Source organism: Phyllopteryx taeniolatus, chromosome 11, assembly GCF_024500385.1.
Source record: "Phyllopteryx taeniolatus isolate TA_2022b chromosome 11, UOR_Ptae_1.2, whole genome shotgun sequence".
NCBI classification, from domain to species: Eukaryota; Metazoa; Chordata; class Actinopteri; order Syngnathiformes; family Syngnathidae; genus Phyllopteryx; species Phyllopteryx taeniolatus.
Window position 1 is genome coordinate 8,959,467 of NC_084512.1, and position 26,791 is coordinate 8,986,257.

The following is a 26,791-nucleotide window of genomic DNA, read 5'->3' on the forward strand; positions in this document are numbered from 1 at the left end:
CTAATCAACCAACAGCGTTAAGTGGAAAACACATTTGTCTCCAGCAATCACCCTGTCCTTCCTTGGCCCATCCCCAAGTTGTTACTGTCATCTGATGAAGTAAACATCTGAGTAGGAACCAGTCATCACTTGTTTAAAAAGGCTTGAGCCAATAATAGAAGGCTTTTTAAAGCTGTTTAGCTGTACTAAGGACAACACGTATTTTTTTACAACTACACTTCCTTACGTCAAAATACTAAAACTAATTCCATCCATCCATTTTCTGAGCCGCTTCTCCTCACTAGGGTCGCGGGCGTGCTGGAGCCTATCCCAGCTGTCATCGGGCAGGAGGCGGGGTACACCCTGAACTGGTTGCCAGCCAATCGCAGGGCACATCGAAACAAACAACCATTCACACTCACAGTCATGCCTACGGGCAATTTAGAGTCTCCAATTAATGCATGTTTTTGGGATGTGGGAGGAAACCGGAGTGCCCGGAGAAAACCCACGCAGGCACGGGGAGAACATGCAAACTCCACACAGGCGGGGACGGGGATTGAACCCCGCACCTCAGAACTGTGAGGCTGACGCTCTAACCAGTCCGCCACCGTGCTAAAACTAATTAATTAATTAATTAATTCAAAAACCTTTTATTAAGCAACAACTTTTAATCAGATGTAGGCTATAAATATAGGCTTTTACCCATTTTGTAGTGCACCCAATTTCACTTTTGCACCTAATCATTCACAGTAGTCAATACAGCAAGCAATGTTTGTGCATATAAATGGTCTATTTTTATATATATATTCCATCCATCCATTTTCTGAGCCGCTTCTCCTCACTAGGGTCGCGGGCGTGCTGGAGCCTATCCCAGCTGTCATCGGGCAGGAGGCGGGGTACACCCTGAACTGGTTGCCAGCCAATCGCAGGGCACATACAAACCAACAACCATTCGCACTCACAGTCATGCCTACGGGCAATTTAGAGTCTCCAATTCATGCATGTTTTTGGGATGTGGGAGGAAACCGGAGTGCCCGGAGAAAACCCACGCAGGCACGGGGAGAACATGCAAACTCCACACAGGCGGGGCCAGGGATTGAACCCTGGTCCTCAGAACTGTGAGGCAGACGCTCTAACCAGTCGGCCACCGTGCCGCCTATATATATATTTTTTTAATTAATAGAGTTTGTTGATAACTGTATTTTCTACCATCCCAAAAGTGCCGTGGAATTCAGGAATAGCTTGTGAGTGTGTCTAGTCTGGTCTGGATATGACTACTATGAGTAATGACTGTAACTAATAAAATGCTCTATAGTGTGGCATGCGTATTCATGGAGCCTCTACACATAGAGAAAGGTCTCGAAGATTCCAGGCTAGACACTGATAATTAAAAAAAGGGTTCAGTTTGAGATTTGGAGATTTTTAATTAAATTAAATTATTAATTTCATTAAATTATTAAAAATACACGCGTCTTTCAGGCACGTTCGAAACTGTCATTCACGCTGTCGACAGAACACGCATGCGCTCTCGATACTCGTGACGTCTAATGTGACGTAAGCGCGGTGTCCGGTTAGCTAGCTTGTGGCTAGTTAGCAACTTGTTAAAACACGTATCCGGGAACCGAGAAACTTGAGCTTTCCAGCAAATAGATAACCTTTTTTTTAATTGCCTTTGGTGACTGTCGACATCGACCATGGACGATGATTGCTACCCCAAAACATTGTAAGTTGCAAGTTTTATCAAGCTCGGTAACATTTGTTGTGCTAATTTCGAAAAGAGTTTGCTAACTTGACTCGTGGTGGCAACACGAAATCAGATGTTTACTGGTTCATATTTCAAGCAACAGTGTAGTTCAAGACAACAGTGTTTGCAAAAATATGAGTTTACAGGCATTGTTGTTGCTCGTAGAATAATGTGCCGTCATCGTGAGTGGCGTCAAACTACCGCAAATGTCATTAGCGGCTAAGTTAGCAACGTTAGCCCCCCCCCCCCCCTCCCCCCATGGGTCGTGTCAAGCGAATGTAACTAAAAGTTACATACACAAACACGGTGACACTTATAGGTAAAATGCACATAAACCCTTTCCAGAGTATCAACATTTGTTTCATCATCATCATCATCATCGTCGTTGTTGAATTGTTGGAGTACTCTCACATCCCGTAATTTCCGTCCAGGTATGTGGGAAACCTCTCCAGGGATGTGACAGAAATTCTGATTCTACAACTCTTCGCACAAATAGGGCCTTGTAAAAGCTGTAAAATGATCACAGAGGTAAGTAGTTGGTAAGCATAGACTGGAGATGGCCTATTCTGATAATCGAGTAGAAATGCACAAAATAAATGTCGTTGTAAATGAGGTTAGAGCTGTGTTTACTGTATGTTATCTGGAGTGGTGAGAAAGAAAGTCACTATGATTTAATGTAATAATATAATCCTCAAGATCAACTTCTCCTAAATCTAATGAAAAAATATGACTGGAATTTTAGTTCTGTCATTTACCTTTTACAATATATTGGAAGGCTGAATTAACTATTTGGTCTGATATTTTCTCTTGCAGCATACAACCAATGACCCCTATTGCTTTGTAGAATTCTTTGAACACAGAGATGCTGCAGCAGCACTAGCAGCTATGAATGGAAGAAAAATACTTGGAAAGGTGGGATACTTTTCTCGTACACATTTAGTCTGCTGCTTGAAATGTAATGTTTTCTGCCTTTATTTTCAGGAGGTCAAAGTAAATTGGGCCACCACTCCCAGTAGCCAAAAGAAAGACACATCCAGTAAGTGTTATGAGCCATTATGTACTGAAATTGAAATACAAGGTATCTTTCAAACTGTTTTTACGTCATTTTAGATCATTTCCATGTGTTTGTCGGTGATCTCAGCCCTGAGATTACCACTGAGGATGTGAGGGCTGCATTTGCACCATTTGGGAAAATCTCGTAAGGTTTTATTCTTATTTTATTTTTGTGGTTGTTGTTTCTTGAGTTTTGGTTTTTTTCAAAATTACAGCCTTAACATGGATGCTTCCCTGTAAGAATCATGTTTTTGTCACCTGTTTTCAAACACTTGTTACTGCAGCAATAACAGTTATAGTATACAGTACTTGGATTTGTATGTACCACTTCATTAAGAAGACAAAAGAATGACATTGATAGCTGTTTTCAACCCATAAAGAAATAAAAACAAAACAAATGTGTGTATATGTTGTCCACAGGTAAAACGTCTTTGAAAAAATGAGTTGGAAGGAAGACAAAGGCATACCTCTGCAGATTTATGAAAATGTTGTCTAGTTGTTCTGTCATTTTAAATTGATTTCTATTTCGGAATTACAGTTTGAGCAGTTGTAGCATTTTTGTTTATTGCCTTCATGGGCCACCAAAAGAAACCATCGAGATGTGATTGAAGTGTAGACTCTCAGTTTTAAGAGTTTTCCCACAAATATGGCATATACCATTTAGGAAATAATGGCAGATTATGCAGATAACCCCTATTTTCCATGGGCTCGTATGACATAATTGTAAGTAGAGCCATCTTCTTCAATACTTGGGGAAAAAAGACCTTTTTGGGTTCTGATTAGGTCGCTGACTTGTCTTCAAAAAGTTGAGTTGTTTTTATGGAGGACCAAGTAGGTGGCCTCTGGTGTTTATTCATGATGATAGTGATTCTGAAGTTTCACAATTGTGATTCTGCATAGTGTCTTTAATTATATTAATTAAAAATTATATTTTTGTGAAACCTAAAATTCAAACCGAACATCTAGCTACATTGAAATCACATCTCATTTAGATCTGATTCTTCTGTCTCAAATCCATTGTGGTGGTTTATAAAGGTAAAATTACTAAGTCCTCTGTCAATGTCCAAATACTTATTATACATCACAATGTGCATGTAAACATAGCTGTAGATCTGTCAACATAACTTGAGCCATCATGTGATGGATGAATTTGATCCTGTAATCATAGACCCATGCACACTGAAGTCTATGAAAACTGTCTGAAAGAATTGTATTGGCCCCGTCCGGAGTTGTTGATTACCAATCACCTAATGAGTGCTCTCTTACAGTTGTTCACGTGTTTTAATGCATTGTGTCGGCTAGCGTTGCTCTTCTTTGCATATTTAGTATATGGTAAGTGTCAGCACAATGTAAGCTGTGTATATGAACCTGAATAGCCTTTAGATGTGGGTCTCAGTGAAGTAATAGCATTTTGGTTATTTTACAGAAATGCTCATAGGATTGGACAGGAGCTTGAAGGCTAACAGCAAGGAACTGTGCACTCTGGAGACTCAGATGTAGTTTTTTCTCTATTTATTCCATTTTTCCTCTGTCTTTATTTGTAGATGCTCTGTATTTACGTGGTATAGCATAGATTATCACAGTCAATATTAAATGTATTCATCTAAATTTATATTTAAAGTGTTTGATTTTTAAATTGCATATTAAGTTTTGTTTCATTAAGCTCTTCCAAAAATTCTTAAAATTGTCAATTTCTCAAAATTTGCAGCTCCCCAAATGCCATACTCCGTATTGGTGTCAAAGAATTGACCAAGGGAAAAAAGAAATCTGGCCATGTATGCCATTTAATTCCTTTTTTCTTCTTCTTCTTCTGTATTCTATATATTTTTAATTGGTAGGACAGGAGTCTATTTTAAGAATGCATGGTAGTGTACAGCATATATTTCGTGAGATTCAAAGTAGTAGGTAAAGTGGTGCTTTTGTGGCATTCATTTGTTAATACATCTGAAGATGTGTAAAATCTATCTGTAGACTGCATGTACACCTACTTAATTCCTGCTTTTGAGTCAGTGAGTCAGCTCTCAGTCCAGGGTCCTGATAGCTACCAGTAATATTGGACAGTGTAGTGGAATCACAGTTCAGTGTGTCTTTTGTGTGGCTCCTTTTAATAGATTTTATTTATTTATTTTTATATAATGCAATGTGACTGGAATACTCACTAAAAATGATTTCACATTTTGCTCCAGAGATGCTCGAGTTGTGAAGGACATGGCGACAGGCAAATCAAAGGGGTATGGATTTGTGTCCTTCTACAACAAACTGGTAAGGCTCCAGTGCCGCAACACAGATGAAAGGTTATTTCTTTTCCTGTTTATTACTCTCTTTTTTTTCTGGCAAATATATGTAGAAAACTAGGAATGCATAGTTACACACACACACACACAGTCATACATACCTACATAACCTCCTACTCTAACATTGTTGAGAATACCAGGCACAGAAAAATTTGTAGATTTTTAGCCTTAATGTGATCACTCAATTTCCTCAAATAGTGGCTGTGTTCCAATTAGTCATTGGCTGCATCATCCGCTTAGGCCCCACCGCGCACTGAGCGACATGGCAGAACGCGACGGAAGTGGACCATCACAAAAAAATATACAGTGGGGCAACAAATTATTTAGTCAGCCACCAATTGTGCAAGTTCTCCCACTTAAAAAGATGAGAGAGGCTTGTAATTTTCATCATATGTATACCTCACCTATGAGAGACAAAGTGAGGGGAAAAAAATCCAGAAAATCACATTGAGGATTTACCCCGGCTCTTGCCTGAATTGATTAATTGTGTGTGTGTGTGTGTGTGTGTGTGTGAGAGACAGACCGACCGACACACCCACACACACACACACACACACCCCCACAAAATTTGGGTCCCGAGGGTCGGCCACTCATAAAAACTAGTTGCAGAACCCTGCACTGTTCAGTTGGGTTCAGCCACATTGCTCTGTGTGCGTGACGGGCTTAAGCCAAGTTAACATCTTCCTTTTCCCGGAGTGAACTGCTGAGCCAATTTGAACTGTGTCGTTATATTCTTTGTCACCTAAAACAGCAGCGCCAAAGCACGTAATTAAAGTGTGGATAGTTATCGCATGTTGTAAACTGTTTCCCTGGGCAGTGTTAAAGAAGATCGTACTTTATGGGGACAGTATTCTTAATCAGCGTTCCGGTAGACTCAAATGAGCTTCCTGTGATGTTATCTGCATCCATGTACTCTATATTCCAGGGCGTTAATTTTCACTTTTCTTGCCATTTCTCCACATTCTGCAGAATGGTCCTTTTTATAAAAATCCAAATATGCGAATGTAGAGCTAAACATCTCCTCCCTTCTGCATTTGAGTAAACAGGCCACTATTTGTGGAAATTAAGCATGTTAATTTATTGACTGCTAATATTACTAATCAATATAGTTTAGACACTTTTGATTAATGATAGATTCAGTTAAGGAGCAGGTTGAACTTTTTTATTTGTTCCTATAGGATGCTGAGAACGCCATTGTTCACATGGGCGGGCAGTGGCTAGGAGGACGCCAAATCAGGACCAATTGGGCAACACGAAAGCCACCTGCTCCAAAAAACTCTCAGGACAGTAAGTTTTGGATTAATATGTTTTGCTGATTCTACGGAAATGGTGTGTGAAGTTTTTTGTCTCAAATGTTTTTTGTTAATTTCAGATGGCTCAAAACAACTGAGGTTCGAGGATGTTGTGAGCCAGTCCAGTCCACAGAACTGTACCGTGTATTGTGGAGGGATCCAGTCTGGACTGTCTGGCAAGTAGTTCTCATCTGTAGTAGTAGTAGTAGTTCTGCTGGATCTCTGTCAGTTTCGACAAATGTACAATAGATTGCTTTTTCTTTACAATTATCTCAGATCAATTAATGCGGCAGACATTCTCACCATTTGGTCAGATCATGGAAATCAGAGTCTTCCCAGAGAAGGGATATTCTTTCATCAGGTAATTGCAACGTTTGGCCTTTAAATGTCAAACAAGTTCTCTGTTGAATAAAATTGCCTGACACACACTTCTCCTTGAAAGGTTTTCCTCCCATGACAGTGCTGCCCATGCCATTGTGTCAGTAAATGGCACAGGCATTGAAGGACACATAGTGAAGTGCTACTGGGGAAAAGAATCTCCTGATATGACCAAAAGTTCACAGCAGGTAAAGTTAATGGAATATACTTGACCGTATTTGATTTTGATATTGTACTAACGTACATCATTTGGAGTCAAGTCCACTATTTGCTCCTGAATGAGTGACTTTTAAATCACAGGTTGAATATGGTCAATGGGGGCAGTGGAATCAGCTTTATGGAAGTCCACAGCAGCAATATGGGCAGCAGTATGTGACTAATGGATGGCAAGTTCCCTCCTACAGCATGTATGGCCAGTCATGGAATCAGCAAGGATTTGGAGTAGAGTATGTATCAAAGTCATGCAGCCTTAGACTGACATGATACACCCTCATAATTAGAACAATTTTGCAAAAATATTCCTTGTATGCAATGAACTTGCTTGTTAATAATATTAATAATTGATTTCGCAGGCAATCCCAGTCGCCCGGCTGGGTCGGAGGATTTGGCTCTCAATCAACTCAGGCTTCAGCCTCAGCAAGTTCAGTCGTGTCCAACCTGACCAACTTCAACATGACTGGTTATCAGACACAGTGAGCTGGTGCTAACACAAGCCTATTACTGAGAAGAACCAGCTCTGGTCAAAACATATTCTTCAAGCCTCTATTTACCTCATAGGACAAATAACATTTTTAATTGATAGTGCCCATTTCCCCAAGAATGTTTCAAATGTTTTTTTTCCCTACTGAAAGGTTCACCTACAGTTTATGAATATGTGCCAGACTACATAATGTAAGTCTAGGCAACATCAAATTAATCAGAAGGCATTCTCACTCCTGTGTCGCACATTGGCCCCTTTGTGTGATTCATTTTAGCAGGAATTAAAAAGTAATAATTGCACTCAGATTATATGACCATCTTCATACACATAATCTTGTGCTTGCCTACATTCTGGAACGTGATATCCAATCCATCTCGTAATACACAGGTAGGGAACTTGCCTTTATTACTCATGTACACTAGAGCAAAGGGACAATAGGTGACAGTAAATGCAGTAGTCCTACCGAACAGCTACAGTAACTGTTAGCTGTGGGCGAAACCCCTCAAGATCCCCCAAAATAAAATCCTAATCACATCTCAAATTTGAGTAAAGCTTTAATAAATTAAAATTGATCACATCACTCTGTACATCCAAAACTTTGTTTTTTGCTGGAATCTCACTAAGATGTAGTGTTATGTTCTTTTGAAACCTCAATTTAGAGCAATATATACTTATACAATGTTCTTCACACTTCTAAAACAAATATATAATATTTTCTATTTGTTAGTTGCTGTCCTTTCAGAACGTTAATGTACTACTTTTGTTCGGTGGATTTTTCTATTTTATACACCAGGTAAGAAAACACCACAAGCCTGAGTTGAAATTTTTAATATAAGTCTGTGCAAATCAAAAGTGTCTCATATAACCACCATTGCGACAATTTCAATGAGCCACGGCCACCATACAGCGTTGGTCTATGTTCAGCCAACAGCCATAGTCACTGCATTTTTGATATGAATGAAAAGTGCTTTGTAAATAGAACTCCTGAAATAGTTTGCAGCGCACAAAAATTTCTAGAGTGCTGTGGCTTTAAAAAGCATTACAACAGTGGAGGTATTTCTCAGTTTGCTTTTATAAGCAAGGATAATGTTATTTTCACTGCTTCCCCCCCCCCCCCCCCCCCCCCGCCGAGTGTTTCCGAGTGAGCAACTGCATGTTCTTAGCAAGCTTTTGATATGTATTATGTTCATGAGCCTGTCTCGTAGCAAAGGGAAAAACTCCAGGATAGGCTCGCTGTTATATTTAATTCAAGTGTTAAATTAAACAAAACAATTCATCCTCTTTTCACAGATAATCTTTATGCTGATTCTGGGCTGGTTTCCTAAAGGAATCTGAAGTCTCCTGCCTTTTTCTTTATTCCTTTCATACCAACCCCGTTTAGAGCATTTTCTAATCACCCACCTTTGTAAAGACAAATAGATCTTACATCCTTTAAGATGTGATTGCCTAATTTATTTTATGCTTATCACATATTATAGAAAGGATCTGTAACTATGGCAACCTTTTTTGTTTTTCTTTGTTTGTTTGTTTTTTAAAGACAGCAGGCACTACTTTTCCCCCTCAGTGCACTCTGAAGTAAAGGGTAATGACAGGCACCCTTCCATTTGGCTTGAAATTATGTGCCATTTGTTTTATCACACGTGTAAGAGTAGACATACTTGATAATTTTTTTTGTGGGGGGGGGGGTGTCTTGGTTAGAACTGGTTGGATTAACAATATAATAATAATTGAAAAACATCATGCATCTCCAGTAATATTGTACATAACTAAGGGTAGTATGTTATAAAAAATGTCATCAGTAAATATCAGCAATGTCATACAGGGGTGCCTCTTAATTAATTTGTCCAATTGTAAAATGTCCACTGAGGAATTAGCATTTTTCTTGAAGTAGCAGGAAGCAGATGGTGTTTTCGCTTGAACTGCACGATTGTGACGTGTAATATTTGTTGCATAAGATATTGAATGTAATGACAACTTGCTTTCATGACAAATCATAAGTGATGTTTAATAAAAGCTGGGAATGGTTTTCATTAGAAAATAGAAAACACAGTCACTTGAAATAAAGACATTCAAACCAGAGGTTTTAGTATTTTTATTAGACACTTATTTAATTGCATTTATATTTTGCATCTAACCAACACACTTTACTCTCTTATACAGTATTTGAGCATTTGCAGCTCAAGACCTGGAGAGATATGATGGATTATTAAACCCTTTATTGCATATTAACATTTAAAAAAGAAAAACACACTTCATACTACGCAAAAAAGTTGACAACCTTTGAGTAAATGATAGATATATTTGTAAACCATTTAGCAACTATAACTCAGCCAGATTTTAGGCATTTATTAGTTATACTGTATTGCACAACAGTCAATTTCGATATCTTACACAACACTTATATGTAGTTTTATATTTAGGTGGAATCCACAACTACATTGTAGTTATCTAAATATTTTAGCTTAATCATTTTTATCTATAGCTCTAGTGCTGATGTCTAGAAAGCAAATTAAAAAATGCAAACATTTACATATTTAAATGAAACATGACCGATCAAAGTGTTGAAGATTTGCATGTTGAAATGAATGTTCATCTTGGAGGATATTTTTGGTAAAGAGATATTACTTTTAAAGCATTAAATATTTGATCTGTAACTTGTTCTTTATCCCCAATGGAACACATGCCATTGTCACTTATCAAGGTTTTATCACATATGACAGTCATATGTGGGGATGGAGCAAATTCTCCCTGATGTCGTCGCAGCCTTTGTCCCTCGATCCACACAAACCAGCATACTCCCATCTGAGGCATTTTTATCCACCTGCATGTGGTAATTAGAAAAAGGAAGTGACATATATTGCCAATCATACTTACAGTGCTGTGAAAACATATTGGCCCCTTTCTCTAATTCTTATATTATTGCAGTTTCCCCACTTTGTTAAAGATCATAAAACAAATAACAAACAATATTAGACAAATATCAATCAAGTGAAATTAAAATGCTGTTTTTAAATGATTTCATTTATTAAGAAAAAAAAAACCTATTCAAAGTTACCTGGCCCAGTGTGAAAAAGTAATGGCCCCCTAAACCTAATAACTGGTTGGGCCATCCTCAGCAGGAACAACTGAAATCAATAATTTTCTATAACTGGCAATGAGTCCCTCACATCTTTGTGGAGATATTCTGGCCCACTCTTCCTTGCAGAATTCAGAAAAAAATGGAGGGTTTTCGAGCATGAACAACATTTTTAACGTCATGCCACTGCATTTCAATCAGATTCAAGTCTAGACTTTGACTAGGCCACTCCAAAACCATTTTGTTTTTAAAGTCATTCAGAAGTTGAAGTGCTGGTGTGTTTTGCATCGTTATCCTGCTGGAGAACCCAAGTGTGCTTCAGCTTAAGGTCACAAATAGATGGCTGAACATTCTCCTTCAGGATTTTCTATTGAAGAGCAGAATTCATTGTTCCATCAATCACAGCAAGTTGTCCAGGTCCTGAAAGTACAAAGCAGCCCAAGACCATCACACCACAAGCATGATTGACTGTATGATGCTCTTTTTCTGAAATGCTGTGCTACATTTACGCCAGATGTAACGAGACACACACCTTCCAAAAAGCTCAACTCTTTTCTCGTTAGACCGTATAATATTCTCCCAAACATCTTGGGAATCATTCAGATATTTTCTTTTTTGTGTGCAAAATAAAGACAAGCCTTGACATTCTTTTTGGTCAGCAGTGGTTTTCGCCTTGGAACTCTGCCATGGATGCCATTTTTGCCCAGTCTCTTCCTTATTGTTGTGTCATGAACACCGACCTGAGGCAAGGGAGGCCTGCAGTTCTTTGTCCTGAGTTCCTTCGTGGCCTCCTGGATGAGTCATAGCTGTTCTCTTGGGGTAATCTTTGTAAGCCGGCCACTTCTGGGAAGCTTCACCACTATTCCATGTTTTCTCCTTGTGAGGATAATGGCTCTCCCTATGGTTCGCTGGAATCCAAAAGCTTTGGCTTTTGTTACCCTTTCCAGATTGATAATGTCAATTACTTTATTTTCGACTATTCTGGAATTTCTTTGGATCGGGTCATTTTGTTTCATCATTTCTCGATCTTTTGTCCAATGATGATTTTTGAGACGGATTCTATTTAAGTGATTCCTTAATTGAACAGGTCTGGAGGTAATCAGGGTTTGGTGTGATCAGTGAAAATTAATAAAAAATTGCGATTAGCCACAATTAGTTCATGATTTAACAAGGGGGGGGGGGGGGGGGTAATTACTTTTTTCACACAGGGCCTGGAAATTTGGAATAGGTCCCCCCCTTAATAAATGAAATCCCCATATCCCCATTTAAAAACAGCATCTTAAGTTCACTTGGGTTATATTTGTCGGATATTTACATTTGTTTGATGATCTTAAACATTAAAGTTGGAAAACTGCAAAAATATAAGAATTAGAGAATGGGGCCAATACTTTTTCACGGCACTGTACATAAATGATTTATGAATGCCTTTATGCTGATTGTAACAGACGTTTAGTTTTTGTTAGTTAAAGGTTAAAGTTATTGTCATTGACTTGTCATTTTTCTAACATTACAAATATCTTGAGCTGTTTAGGCTCACCCATTAGGCAAAATAGGCACATGCTAAGGGCGCTATGGCCTCCAGAGGGTGCCACCAAATCGGGCAAAAACACCTTCAACATACTATACTGTAATTATGATAAAACTTGTTATTACCAATAACTCCTAAAATGGAAACGGTAACCTAGATTCAAATGTTAAGCAATGCCAAATTAACATGGCTAAAAATGAATAAGCAGAGGTGGGGGAACACTGACTTTAACTCTGGATTTGACTGGAACTACATGATTAACAAATCATCTGTCATGAGCCATCCTGCAATACTACGTTTGGAGCCCGGGTGGCACTTTAAGGCCCCCCCCCCCCGCTCTCTCTCTCAAATATTTAAAAAGCTCAATTGGAAAAAGGAAGGACCAAAAATTAACGGCGCTTATTTGAGCCATCTTCATTTTGCAGACGACATCATTTTAATCTCCTACTATGATGAACAACTACAGCGTCGTATTCAGGAATTAGAGTTAGTAAACCGTCGCTATGGTCTGAAAATGAACAAAAGCAAAACGAAGGTCATGTTCAATCGTTACTGTCCACAAAAAGATATCAAAATGGAGGACTATGTCCTAGACGCCGTCGACAACTACATCTATTTAGGCTAACTTGTTACAATGGATGGAAATACAAGCACTGAAGTTGAACACCGCATAAAGCTTGCCTGGAAGGCTTAGTGTTATATTCAAGAACAATCTTCCCATTTGCTTGAAAAGAAAAGTTTTCGATCAATGTATTTTACCAGTCCTCACTTACGGTAGTGAAACTTGGACTACGAATGCCAAAGTTATACAAAGACTACGTGTAACCCAAAGGAACACGGAACGCCAAATGTTGAAAATAAGCATTCACGACAAGAAAAGATGCAGTTGGATAAGACAGCAGACGCAAAAAATAAAAAGCCTTAAATGGAAATGGGCTGGCCACGTTGCCCGAAGAGCTGACAAAAGGTGGACCACAGAAACTATCAATTGGATACCACTGGACACAAAGCGACCACGGCGAAGACCTAAAAGTAGATGGATAGATGAAATCATTAAACGCACCGGAATACACTGGCAACAAACGTTGGAAACGTGAACAAGAGGCCTTCATCCTGCAGTGGATAGATAATGGCTGCTGCTGATTTTATATATATATATATGTTGTTGTTTTTTTCTCGACGGTTTTATTTACATTTGAAAAGTGGCATATCCAAAATTATTCAAACGCTTTGCAAACTGTCGAAGTCTATGGAAAACGTTTTTTTTTTAAATGTCCAATGTTCTTGACCATTCTAAATAGTTCAAGCTGTTGTAAAGCATTCTAATATCTAATATAGTTAAGATTGGAGCTCACTGTGGACCTGCGGCTGCGCATTGTGGCTGCTCACAAGTTAGGAAAGGGCTAAAGCTATATCTGAATGTTTTCAAGTTCCAGTGGTCTACAGTGAAATTTTATATTTAAAAAATACAAGACATTCTGCACTGTGGAAAATCGCAGAGGACGTGGTTGGAAGCCAAACTTAACACCTGTGCTGTCCAGGATAGTGAGCATCATCACCACCAAGGCCATTCTGGTGAATCTGGGCTATGCTGGTGGCAACGTCTCAGGGGAGACAGTCCAATGGACACTGTACACTGCTGGCTGGATTCCACTGACGCAGACCAAGGAGGACGCCACTTCTCCAGAAATGGCATTCAAAAGCCGGCTTGGCCTTTGCAAATGCTTTTCTGGACAAAGAAGAACATTTCTTGTCTTCTATTTTATGATCAGATTAAACCAAATTTGAATTGTTTGGCCACAATGATGTTATTTGGCGTAAAAAAAAGGGGGATGCCTTCAACCCTAAAAAGACCATCCCTACTGTCAAATACGTACGTGGTGGGAACCTAACACTTTAGGGGTGTTTTTTAGCCAATGGACAAAGAAACCTTATCACAGACTTTAATCAGTGGACTTGCTTGGTTTTTGCTACAGTAACATGGGACTTGGTTGAATCTTGAAGTTGAACTTGCGACTTGCACACAACTTGCACACATGACTTACTCCAACCTCTGCAAATAAGGGCTGGCTCTGGATGATTATACTCACACTCTGGATGATTATACTCACAATGTGATTAGTCATTGACTTCCCATTGTTTTTGTTTACATCACATAAATCCTCAATCCCAATTTTCTTCAAAATCAACTGAATCTTCATAGTTATGTCAGACATGGCACTTTCAAGATGGAGAACCTGCCTGGCCAATCTGCAATTAAGAAAGAGAGAAGGTGACTCAGCTTGATTAAGTGAGAGGAAATTTATCCAGTTTTTGTTTTGTTTTGTTTTGTTTTGAGAAATGTGACCTTAGAAACTGTTCTCGGTCCATAAAGGTGTGACCAGAGTTGTTCTTTTGGTCACTTAAGCTCACTGGAGGCTTTCCCCCAAAATCTTTCCCATAATTCATTCCAAGATTGTTGAGTTCAGCAGTAAGGGCATCCTGACAAAATGTAAAAACGAAAACGCTTTATTGGACTTTGTTACATCACATTATAGACCAAGATATTAGGACATTCAGGTCAAAGCGTGTTCCTCTACAAACCCTCTTTTCCTCCAATTCTGTTTTCATATTTTCCTGTTCATCCTCATCTAGAATGTGGTTCCCATCACGGTCAAACTGTGAGAACGCGGCAGAAATTTCATGATCGGCATGTCCCATCCTGCAAGATCATCAGAGTGGTGAGGCTTGTGTTTAAAACTTTGGGATAACAAGATGCAATATTTTTCTTTGTCACTTACTCTTTTAAAGTTTCTCTAAAATCCTTGAATTCAATTTCACCAGCTCCAGCGCGTAGAGCCCTCTGGACATCTGATATTTTCTCATTTTTAAGTTTCAGCTTCATGAATGTCTTCATGTAGCTCTGATTGGAAGATCATCCAAAGCATGTGAGATCATATTTAAATCTTAAATACACATTTCTACACGACAGTGGTTTTTGTTACCTGTTTGATTATGTCAGTGATCTGGAGCTCATCTTTTTGGGATGATAACTCCTCTTTGACCTCAGAATATGTGTCATTTATGATGGCAAGAAACATGTTCTGAAGAGATATGAAACAGTAAGCTCTAAATATATAGTGTTATTTTACTTTCAAATCAAAATCAAGTTGGAGGATGGCTTACTAGCAGGACAAAGAAAACGAAGAAAACGTAGGTGACAAAATAAATTGGTCCAAGGACTCTGTTTGCACGATCAATTGCGTCATAATCAAAGTCTCCTAGAATAATCCTGAATTGGGTGAAGCTGCAGGGAAAATATGGAAAGGCAGTGGTTAGTTCAAGCACAACACAGTTTCAGGTTATGTTGCTGTTTTGGATGTCTCTTACATGCACTTGACAAAGGTGCTGAAGGATTCCACTTCTGTACCAAACAGCAAATATCCGAGCTGAGCGTACGCGAAGAACACAATGAAGAACATTATGGCAAACCCTACAATGTCTTTGGCACAGCGACCCAGTGTGGAGGACAGTTGGGTCATGGTCTTATTGAAACTAATGTACTTGAAGACCTACATAGAAAAGAAGCGCACACACTGTTTTGGAATGGTGACAAATATCAAAATCGAGAGTGCAATGAAGCAGCATTTTACCTTGATCCATGCAAAGAACAGGTTGACTGCATTCATATTGTTGTATTGTGTTTGCCAGAATGCCAGAAATTCAAAGTCAGCATAGATTTCTGGTTGATCCAACAATTTACCAAGCAACTTGTCCACTTTGACTGTACGGAAGATATTGAATACAATGGCGACAATGGCGAGCTGGAAATGAGAAGCATGTTAATTGATTCAAGCTCCTTGAAAGCTGGAATAATTCCTCCTAACAACAACATATTCTTACCAGTATGACCACTATGTCAAGTATGTTCCAGATGCTTTTGAAGTAGGAGAACTTGTGTATTCGAAGCTCAAGAATCTCCTCCACAACATAATAAAGGATGAACAAACAGAAGATCATCTCACAACTCAGGATGAAGTAATCCCAATAGTTGATGTAGCGAATCAGTTTGACTGTTCGGATCTGGTAGGAAGGGATTGCGCCACCAGTTGCCGGGAACTCCACTACCAACCTGTCAACAGACGGATGACAAACACAAATGGGGATGCTAATCAAGTAATTTGGATTTCAATCTGTACCTGATGACACAGAACATGTTGATGTTCGCATTGTAAGTGGAGAAGTCAATGAAAATAGCCCTGGTTCCTCGGTCTAGCCAAAGGTTCTCCTCCAGCTCCCTCAGTACAATGGCGCTTTCCTCCTTGGTTCGACCCAGGTCCTGGTAGTATCCTGCTCCACTGTAGGTGGTCAGCAAACCCCAATGCGAGGAACCCTTGATCACTTTTTCGGTGTGGTAGCTCCATCTGCAGAGGCACAAAACAACACAAATATCTAAAGCAAGCAGTGGCAGCTGGTAGAATTTTCTGTCTCAATCTGTTAGTGAGCACTTATTCTTTGCCGAGATAATTCTTCCACCTCACAGGTATGCTATTTCAAGATGGTGATTAGAGAGCATGATTATTGCACAGTTGTGCCTAAGGCTGCACAAAATAAAAGGCCCCTCTAAAATATGCAGTTTTACTGTACTGGGAGCTCCAGGGGCAGAGGCATCGCCATCGGCGGGGCCATAGGGGGTCGTGCCCGCCCACCAAGATGCTTGTGCCCCCCGACTTGAGACACCGATCTCTAAAAACAAAGATTGTATTTTATTTATTTATTTATTTATTTTTTCATCATTAGTAGTGTTTGTGTTAAGAAATACTTATGTGTTTTATTTTTAATTTTTATCAGTAACACATTAAAAATGTGGACAAAAAAAAAAGTTGGGCTGGTGCATACTGTGTAGGCCTGCATATGTCATGTACGTATGGATGTCATGTTGGCTCACAACAGTCCCGCACAATTTTTGAAGTGAATCTGCAAGTATTTTTGATCATTATTAATTGCGGATACATGCAAGCGGTTGAAAACTCAAAACAGTGTCCGCTGCAAAACTGGATACTAAACCGACGTCAGAGAGATGGATGTGCGTTTTGGTGCATGCAGTATGGAGCTCATTGGCACACTGGCTATTTTGGACCCAGAAGCCGAAGATTAATTTGCTTGACCTGAAGATGGAAAAGGACAATAGTTAACATACTTAGCACATTCAAATGTGCACTCACTCCAAGCTATAGTCCAACAGCATTTCTCACAGCCTGCTCACTTGCCCTAACTTTAGCTTTCACGGCAATGTGAGAAAACTCTTTTTCCTCGGACCATGGCGCAGAATGCTGGCCAGACGCAAGACCCATGTGATTCAAGTTGCTTTTGAAAAGAATCCGCTTCCCGCTGTTTGTGTTGGCAATGTATGATGAGCTCTTACACTGCTCTGTGGTGCTTTTTCAGTTTGAGAGATGCTTCTGGTCTTACACCTCATAAATTGAAAACTCAAGCCTGTGAATATTCTCATTCATCCAGGCAGTGGCGGGCGGTGCATTTCGGACATGGGCCTTAGCTCAGCAGCCGATGACAGACGGATGTGACGTTGGCCCCACGGTGGGAGGCTTCACGTATGTAATTCGAGCTTATATACATAGAGCGGCATTCAAATCAGGGCGCAGGAGAAGTGTGCACGAACATGCTTCTATCTCTTGTATCGAAGACGAGCCAATGCGCTTGTAAAACTTGACAGTCTGTGGCTAAAGATTTTTGCGCCGTTGGGTGGAAATGCATCATAATACAGATGAAACAAAAAAACTTTATTCATCATTTACTATAAATTATTTAGCCTACTAATCTAAAAATAGATGTACGTATATTTTGAAATATCTCCATTGTATTTTATTCGTATTTAGTCTTATTCAGGATACAGTAATTTGGTGAGTGGTGGGGCAGCGCCCTGAAGCCCTCTATTGGCCAGTCGCCTCCGAGAGAAGAGCAACATGAACCCGCAGTGACAAGGAATAACTCACGCTGTGCCGTTGATTAGACCAAAGTCGAGATCATCCTCCTTCTTCTCGTTGTAGACATCGTAACACCCTGTGATCTCATCCTGGAAGTCTTTGTGAACTTTGCAGGAGTTGTTCTTGATCTTGATCTGTCTCATCCTCGGGACTCCCAGCAACATGTTCTCATAGTAGATGAATGACTGATCTCCACTGTCCAGGGTCTGGTTATTGTACCATTTTGTCCAGTAGAGGCCATCTAATAATGGTTCCTGAGCAAACTGGTCATACAGAAACAAGTTGAAATCTTCAGAAATCCTCAATTGATTCCCACTGTCATGAATAATTGAAAAAATACAAAAGAACAAATACTCACAGTCCAGAAATCCCCCATGGTGCTGATGGACTGAAACTTAACCCCACTTTCTCCGGCTGTATTCACAAACAGGTCGGTCATGGCTTTGGTGTAATAGTAGGCGTTTGTGCTTGTCATACCGTATGTCACTGAAAGACAACGTCATGACATTGTTAACACCTTAACACCGATCCTTATCTGGCTTTGCTCAGGCTCGGCTTAAAACGTCACTCCATTCATGGCTCCAAAGATAAGGAACGTCAAAGGCAGGACACACACAAGCCCTCATTGAATGATGCGTTTGTGTCGCAACCATCATTTGGATCCAGATTAGAGGCTGTAATTTGTTTGAGGAGAGAGCAAGCCAGACTGACACAAATAGCCTCATCAAACAATGTAAAGAAACAATGGATGAGGCCAAATGCTCTTATCGCTAAAAGGCAAGAGGGTTGTGGTCATGTCCCTTGCACAGCTAATGGTTGGCTTGACAAAGGCTCTCAGGTGGAGGGATGGGGAGGACATTTGCGGTAGGGACTAAAGCAGGAGTGGTGACGACTTTTTACGTTAAGCCAACTGTCCCAATTGCCTTATGATCTCAATTCTTATTTTCTACCAATTCATACATTATTTTTGAGCACTTCAATCTTTTAATCATAATCTAGGGGCCATATTTGGTAATAGATTTTCTACAGTATAACTACATCATACCCCCATGATGATATAGTAATTACAATTTAGAACGAAATGTATACTGAACAACCACAATAACTTAGCCACCTGCACCAAGACTTTGACTCACTTATGTAGTATATTTATGCAACCAAAAGATTACAAACAACAGTATGACACAGTGCAGTTCAACATCACAGCAAACTACAACCACACTAGTTTTAAATGAAACTACTTGTCAAGGCATAATGTTTGATAAAGCCGTTGTATTGGGTCTCTTTGGATTGTACATGTGGGTAGAGTACAAGTCAAAACTTTGGACACACTTGCTGATGCTAAAAATGAGAGGATTTGCTATAAACAAGATTGTTATCATGAAATATTGCTAGAGTTATAATTTGGGGGACAAAAAGTGATAGCTCTTGTAATTGTTTTAATTGCTCTATTGAAATTTTGAACGTCTAAACAATTCACCACATTCCCTATGAAAGGTTAATGGAAGACATTGCATATCCAGTTTTTTGGGGTCAATCAAACTTGACTAAACGTTTTGAAGACGTTGCAGGTTAAAGAATTCATTTCTTTCATCAACATTCTGTATGGAATCAAGTTACTCATTGCTCGTAGCTACAGTGAATATAACGACATTAGAAGTACCGTTCACATTTCACATGTCTAATAACCACATCTGTTGATCTGATTACTTACAAAGACAAATATCCAGCAAAAAGACCAGATAGACCATTAACTCCCGTAGAGTAGTGCGGACAAACAGTTCCCGGTTGTCGGAGGTGTTTTCAGTCAGTGTTGTACCCCACAAACCTACCAGGAATATTGAAAAGAAAAAAATATATCAGAAAAATCTTCTGCTGTTGAACCAATACAACTATAGACATAATGATTAGGATAGATTTTTGGATTATTATCTTTTGGAAATAATCTTTGCAATGTGTATTCCAAGATGAGTGTTACAGTTGATATTTAGAGTAGAACCTAGCCAAGTTAAGAATATTCCTACCTTTAATGAAAGAACAGCAGCCTCTGGGTTCCTTCACCAGGATTTTCTCAGCCGAGTGTGGCTCCTGTGAGACGGGGCCGTGGGTGTCCACGTTGTACGTGCCCTCCATGGAGCCCTGGAAGTGGGGCTCGGGGTTGTACACTGTGCTCACAACTCGGGGCAAGGGCGGTGAGTTGCCAATGTAACCCTGGTTCACCCATGAACCCATGTTTTCCAGCTCACATTCCACCTGGCTGGACAAGTGGCTGTCAGCACGGTTGTTCAGCGTCTTCATGGTGCAGGATCAAAGAAGAAAGTGAAGCAGAGCAGTGTGGGCAGCTTTTTAACACCTGCGCAGTAAACGGTTATAAGGAGTAGGTGACATAAGCGTTGTGGAGGGAGGAGCTGCCAGTCCTCTGCAGGATCATTTGTTCTCATCAGATTTTAACCTGTTAGGAAATAGAGAGCGGTGACAGCATGATGATGGCTTTATATGGAGTTCACTCATCTTTCCAAATTAAAAATGTTCAGAGGTTCGCACCCCATAGTGGAAAACGGCAACAATAAACGTCTGTAGGACTGACTAATTGGACAAGCACTGAAATAGGATGAACTGTGTCTAAGGGTTCTTACATGTAATTTTACATTTTAAAAGTGGTACCGAATATCCCTACTCAAAAGTTTATGTTGCCGTAACCTTGAGCTGTACCTGCACGATCGTGATCAAATCAGAGCACTATCAAAAATAGTGCAATTGAAAATCTTGCTCATTTTTTTCTTGACACTATCATCGTATTTGTAATATCTTTGTTATTGTGGAGGTACTTTCCAGTGGTGTACAACTTCACTGCACCATATTGAAAAATGTTGTTATTATATTTGAGTTTTCTGTATTCAGCAATAGGATTCAGGTCAGTTCTGTAATAATTATATTAATGATAAGTACTGTAAAATAAAGTTAATACAGCTTGCACTATATAGACATAAGGCCTCCTAAAATGGTATACTGTACACATTTAGGTTCAGGAATATTCTTACCCCCCCTTGACACAAAAGCTTTCCTCTGACATATTGTAAACAAACACACCTGTATATGTAATCTACATTTTAAACAATTAAATACTGCATATTGTTAAAATGTCACAGTATTAAAGTTTTGCAATTGTTAAGTCCCACTAATATAAATAAATAAATAAATAAATAAATAGGTGTGTGTGTGTGTGTGTGTGTGTGTGTCTATATATATATATATATATATATATATATATATATATATATATATATATATATATATATATATATATATATATATATATAGGGGTGCAACGATACACAAAATTCACAGTTCGGTTCAGTACCATCACGGTTCGATATTTCGTCAATACAAAAAAACGATAAATTTTTTAATTAATGAATTTTATGGAAATTGCCAACATGTAATAATAAAATAATAATATAATAAAATAATATTAATTTAAAAAACTAACGTATCTGATGGAGAAATAACCCATCTTCTGTGGTGCATTCTTAGCAACAGAGCATATTTTACAAATAAATAGCTCTTTTGAAAATAAAAGTTATACCATAACTAGCCCAGTAGCTGTGACAGCATTATCTATATTCCTGGCATTGTTAGTAGTCACAGGTATAGTTAGTTACTTGTGCAGGTCTACAATCTTGTCCCTGATGTCCTTAGAAAGTTCTTTGGTCTTGCCCATGATGGAGAGATTGGTGTGTGATTGATCGATTTGTTACTTTATACAGGTAACAAGTTGAGCTGTCTCATACAGCTAACGAGTTTAGACTAGGAGTACTTTCTTAAAGTGGGAGGACTAGTCTGTGGGAGCCAAAATTCTTTATTGTTGGGAGGGGATCAAATACTTACTTCACTCAGTAAAATGGAAATACATTTTCATCTCTTTTAAAATGTGATTTTCTGGATTTTCTTTTAGATTTTCTGTTTCTCACTGTTAAAATAAACCTACCATTAAGATAAATTGTAGAGCGGTCATGTCTTTGTCAGTGGGTGAATTTTCAAAATTAGTAAAGGATCAAATAATCTTTATCGAACATATACAAAAACAAATCAGCACAAGATAGGCTATAAGACACAATGGAAGAAAATAAACAGAAAAAACAATAATAAACAAAAGGAATGCCGATGACCAATAGGAATAGGAAGCGGTCTAAAAAACATCTTAGGTCCTACTCGTAATTCTGAGTACAGGTTTGATTGGTGTAGTAATAGTAAAGTAGGAAGCTAATGGGATGTAATATATTCTAGGTATCCTAAACTAGCAGGTCCATGTAAAGTAATCGCAACATAATAAAGACGGAAGCTAATTATATACGGTATAATCTATAATCAAAGTATCCAGGGACGCTTGTGATTGGCTCTCTCTGCATCTTTTTGCACAATTGTCAAAAAAAAAAATTATACCAGCATTACCAGATTACGAGCAACCTTTTATTGCTCAGTGGCTGTTTTTCTCAATGTCTTTATCTCTCAAAAGTATTCTGTCAATTGAGTGTCTGTTGTCATACTCGAGCGGCTACAACTACCGGAGACAAATCCCTTGTGTGTTCTTGACATACTTGGCGAAATAAAGATTCTGATTCTGATTCTGACGGGACATTCTGCCGTAGTCTCAAACATCATAGTTTTCCAAATATGACTTCAAAGTGCCAACTTGTGATGCAATTTATTCGTTTATTTGAGGTTTTGAAAAGGTTAGACTCGTTGCTACACATTTGAACACATAAAAGAACATTGACCTTCGAACAGTTTCATTTTTTAAATTACGGACAATTTTTCTGGAACATTTATTTATCTGATTTGTCATGAAGTGATATTGTCTAATTTGTACACATTTGTCATTAGGTCAACATGGTAGTGTATGGTGGTTTTCCACAAACGACAAACACATTTTTATTATGTATTTACATTTCATCATGTTTTGTTATCAGTTTATTATTTGTGTAAAGAACAAATATGTGGTTAATCTGATGCATTCATTCAAAATTAGGAAAGGTAATGAAAATGTAATCAATGGTAATTAGTTATATTACTTTGAAAAGTAATTGAAATAGTGAGACCACCATTACATTTTCAACCGGGTAACTTGTAATTGTAACAAACTAGATCATAACGTGCATAATCTACCCAACACTGTAATCTGTACAACGTGATATACACAAAACTGGACCCAAAACAACACAAGTACACAAAACATCAAATAATAATGACAATACAATCACAAATAGCTATACAAAATCTTCTCCAATCAAAATAGACCATTGGCACTTTGCATACAGGAGGTTCCGGGTATTATTTGATCTTGTTGCACATGTTGTTTGAAGCGTAGCTCTTAGTAGATGGGAGAGGTCACTCAGCAGTTTAACATGCAACATTGTCTGGTTTAGTCCTCTCAATTACTGTCCGCTGAGCAGATTGTTGTCATCACTCATTACCAACTCATGCAATCATTTGCGCCTCATGAGGAAATCAATTAATTGTACTTTTGCTGCTGCCAACTGTTCGCTGCTGGTGACTGAATTAATGAAGAGTGTAATTGCAGTGTCACTGACACGCACTTTTGACTCTACCGCCTATTCATTTTTGACATGCCAACTGTCACAAAGCGTTTATTAGGTATGCAAACATTCAATGTGGCCAATGAGTCATTATGACCATCTGTATTAATGTTTGCGACGTCCAGCTTCTGGTGCCGAAATGCAATGCCCCTTGTCTCATGTTATGTGTCATTTAAGTGCCCTTGGATAATTGAGTCTTGTAGTTCAGACATATTTGGACATACATAAGCGATATTGTACCACGTAGATTTTGACGCTTTCTTCAAATCAAGTCAGTTTCCAAAGCCCAATAGTTGAGTGGAAGTCGAGCGTTACTGTTTAACCACTGCTGTATCTTATTTTTGAAGCTGATTGTGTTTGGGTCCAGCTCTGGATGCTCACGCTTCAGTGGCTCTGAACTAAGCGATTACATGCAGCCATTAGCGCACAATGGAGTTTAATTTCTGCTCGCCCGCTGAAGCCAGACCGGGATCTTGCTCAGAGGCTTCCTTAATCTGATCTGGCTTGTGCCAACATTCAAACTTTTCAAATCTGTGACAATCATTCACAGTGGGGTATGATTGCCATTTAAATCTGTAGTGCTGCTTCAGCAGTAAACAGTTGTGTTGCTCTGCTCATGGGAGACATTAAGTACAAATCCGAAATATACTTTATTTCAAATAATAATGACCATTCTAATAACAATGATCACTAGAAATACTATTGTGATTTGAATTTTGCCGCGTAACGTAGTGCTTTTATTTTTGTTGCTGCTGACGTAAGATTCTGTTATCTCAGCACACAGAAGCTGTGAACAAAAGGAGGATTTACACGTCGGGGTGCAGAGCAAGTGGACATGGCCTGCCGTTACTGGTAAGGCGAGCTCGTCACACGCGTACAATAAAGACTGTACTATGTATATGACACTGTTTTAGTAGCACACAAACAAGTGATAGCAGATGCATGAGCTTATTAAGGGGGAAATTCAAATTCCAGTGCTAGTGGATGAAAAATAAAAAGCACCATCATTATCCCTGAAACCTTTGCAAAAACATTGTTTGGCTCTATATCCTGTCAAACAATTATTTTCAGGATAATGTTGAATATTAAACGGTCGCTGGTTCAAGCCTGAAATGTTTTCTCAAACGTAGATCTCTAATTGTATACAGTCAATAATAATAATAATAGTCCAGAGAAGACAATGGGGGGGAAAACAAAATCTTATATTTGATACAAAATATTCTTTATTCTCAGTCGAAAACTACGATTTTAGCATGTGAAAAATAACATATTGCAAGTTAATTTTTAACTCAACAACTGTTACATATTAGCAACTATGCAACTAATACCTATGATTCTCTGAATTCATTGAAAATTGCACAAACTTTCAGGGCCGTATATTGAACACCAGCTATAAATGCACAATTGCATTTACAATCTAATGATTATTTTAATCACACTACATGTCTTTCTATGTATTGAAAAACCTGCTCAATATCCTAGCAAAAATATATCCACGACTTAAAAAAGAAGCCTCCTGATTGTCAAACAAAGATCCTTCAAAGAAATAAATCAATACAAATGTATTTACTGTCTCCTTAATTGGAGAAAAAAAGGTTCACATTGCAATTTACAACATGACTGTTTTACATGCCAACAGGCAGATTATTATTATTTTTTTTATACGTGGAGCTGATGTCCATCAAACTGACGAGAGAAGGAGGAGTTGATAGAGTCCTGCCCCATGGATTCGTACCTCATGAGGTACTGATAGTCGTCAGGTTGCACACCGTCAAACTCCAAGTCCACCCACTGCCTATGTGCAGTGTTGTGCCTCTTGGTGTCCGTCAGGATCCTGTTGAGTGCCATGATGTAGCTGAGAGCCATCTGCAGGGTTTCATACTTGGACAGTTTCTTGTCTTGGCCCCACTGTGGGACCACCTTCCGTAATCGGTCGAAGGCCGTGTTCAAGCCCTGCATCCTCTTCCTTTCTCTGGCATTGGCAGCCATCCTTCGGCGTGTGGCGGACTCGTATTTCTCCGGGCTCTTGCAGTCCACTTCTGAGGACTCAGATCCCGAGTCCGTGCAGCTCGACCGGCGAGGCTTCATGTTTTTGGTTGAACCGAACCAGAGAAAAAGGTCGCAAAGATGAGAGTTCGAGTAGATCTCTTATAATGGCCACGGGGTCCAAGGTGATCTCTGCTCGTCTGACCTCTAAGATGTTTGTCCTTTGCTTTGAGCTGTGCTCCAGAGGAGGGGACAGCTTTTATAAGGTCCACAGCAGATGAACAGGTGGCAGCAGGTGGAGTCCCTGCCCTCTGCCGCCCCCCACCCCCCCTTACACCCATGCAGCCAACTCCTTAACACACACACTCTCAGCACACACACACACATGCATTTAAAGTATATATGCACACTCAATACACACACACACACACACAAACAAAAAACCATAATGAAATTCCAATTATCTTGGGCTGGGCTCTCTCACCGAGCTAGAGCTTGGAACCATGTGTCACAAACACCAAAGTCTACCATCTGCTTGCACAACTCGTCATAACTGATGCTGCAAAAGAGAAAAAAAAGATGACAAAATAAATAATTAGTTTAGATGCAGTAACATTCATGTAAGACATTGATAAAAAAAAACAGTTTCAGTTCAGTTCAAGTTGATACTATAGCTGCTTTCTGTTTAAAAAATTCTGCATTAGGCTCAGGACAATTACTATATTATCAGACAAAATTGTTCCTCATTATTTTTGAATTATATTTAAAAAGAAAAAATATATTATTTCAAGTGACCAAATATGGTTCCTTTCCCAATAAACTGTTGATTTTACAAATGAATCTAACTCAAGATTTCTAAAAGCTTTTTGTCAACATGGCTGTTAGGTAGCATCATGCTACAAATGCCGCCAAATCTCCTTTCACTACTCATGTAGTTGGTTTCCACGTGATGAGAAGCGTAATCTGAGATTAGCCTGAGGCAACACAAGTGTAAGTGTGCTGTGTAACCTGAGGGGCTTTAACTGAAAATCAGGGGATTAAAGCTCTTGAACAATATGGACAAGATGGTGCACAGATTATTGGAAATGATATTTCTCATTGTGTAGTTTCAGGCTAACATTTGTATTAACAGTATGACTTTTGTAGAGTTGATATTCCCTGTTGTGGACTGTTATGGCCT

At 39.0% G+C, this 26,791-nt stretch overlaps 3 protein-coding genes across 5 annotated transcripts; 1 reads left to right on the forward strand and 2 right to left on the reverse strand.

The window, feature by feature from the left end:
- Positions 1-1,506: 1,506 nt before the first annotated feature.
- On the forward strand, positions 1,507-9,519 carry tial1 (TIA1 cytotoxic granule-associated RNA binding protein-like 1). Of its 2 annotated transcripts, XM_061789940.1 has the most exons (13): positions 1,519-1,702; positions 2,155-2,251; positions 2,537-2,635; positions 2,705-2,759; positions 2,834-2,921; positions 4,963-5,038; positions 6,249-6,357; positions 6,443-6,538; positions 6,639-6,723; positions 6,805-6,928; positions 7,041-7,186; positions 7,313-7,432; positions 8,731-9,519. In XM_061789940.1, the coding sequence occupies exons 1-13, from the start codon at positions 1,674-1,676 to the stop codon at positions 8,732-8,734; spliced, it is 1,128 nt and encodes a 375-aa protein (XP_061645924.1). In that variant the 5' UTR covers positions 1,519-1,673; the 3' UTR covers positions 8,735-9,519. The 2 variants fall into 2 exon arrangements, 1 of the variants encoding a protein (XP_061645924.1); XR_009790793.1 differs by lacking the exons at positions 6,639-6,723; positions 6,805-6,928; positions 7,041-7,186; positions 7,313-7,432; positions 8,731-9,519 and having other exon boundaries at positions 1,507-1,702; positions 4,963-5,070.
- pkd2l1 (polycystic kidney disease 2-like 1) lies at positions 9,515-20,354 on the reverse strand. 2 transcript variants are annotated; one of them, XM_061789938.1, is made up of 15 exons: positions 20,053-20,354; positions 19,743-19,856; positions 18,387-18,514; positions 18,038-18,291; positions 16,223-16,447; positions 15,927-16,155; positions 15,677-15,847; positions 15,414-15,595; positions 15,210-15,330; positions 15,029-15,127; positions 14,825-14,946; positions 14,628-14,745; positions 14,392-14,525; positions 14,156-14,294; positions 9,515-10,261 (listed from the first exon to the last, which is right to left on the reverse strand). In XM_061789938.1, the coding sequence occupies exons 1-15, from the start codon at positions 20,324-20,326 to the stop codon at positions 10,148-10,150; spliced, it is 2,424 nt and encodes an 807-aa protein (XP_061645922.1). In that variant the 5' UTR covers positions 20,327-20,354; the 3' UTR covers positions 9,515-10,147. The 2 variants fall into 2 exon arrangements, with proteins under 2 accessions (XP_061645922.1, XP_061645923.1); XM_061789939.1 differs by having other exon boundaries at positions 9,515-10,936.
- Positions 20,355-22,776: 2,422 nt separating this feature from the next.
- atoh7 (atonal bHLH transcription factor 7) lies at positions 22,777-25,907 on the reverse strand. Its single transcript, XM_061790102.1, has one exon. The coding sequence runs from the start codon at positions 25,711-25,713 to the stop codon at positions 25,285-25,287; it is 429 nt and encodes a 142-aa protein (XP_061646086.1). The 5' UTR covers positions 25,714-25,907; the 3' UTR covers positions 22,777-25,284.
- Positions 25,908-26,791: the final 884 nt, after the last annotated feature.

Coding starts and splice junctions, on each gene's coding strand:
- tial1 (XM_061789940.1), top strand. CDS start 1,674: ATGGACGATGATTGCTACCCCAAAACATT. Junction 6,539..6,638: donor GATCCAGTCTGGACTGTCTG/GCAAGTAGTTCT, acceptor CAATTATCTCAG/ATCAATTAATGCGGCAGACA. Junction 7,187..7,312: donor CAGCAAGGATTTGGAGTAGA/GTATGTATCAAA, acceptor TTGATTTCGCAG/GCAATCCCAGTCGCCCGGCT.
- pkd2l1 (XM_061789938.1), bottom strand. CDS start 20,326: ATGAAGACGCTGAACAACCGTGCTGACAGCCACTTGTCCAGCCAGGTG. Junction 16,156..16,222: donor AACATGTTCTGTGTCATCAG/GTACAGATTGAA, acceptor GTCTGTTGACAG/GTTGGTAGTGGAGTTCCCGG. Junction 14,947..15,028: donor TCACTGACATAATCAAACAG/GTAACAAAAACC, acceptor TCTTCCAATCAG/AGCTACATGAAGACATTCAT.
- atoh7 (XM_061790102.1), bottom strand. CDS start 25,713: ATGAAGCCTCGCCGGTCGAGCTGCACGGACTCGGGATCTGAGTCCTCA.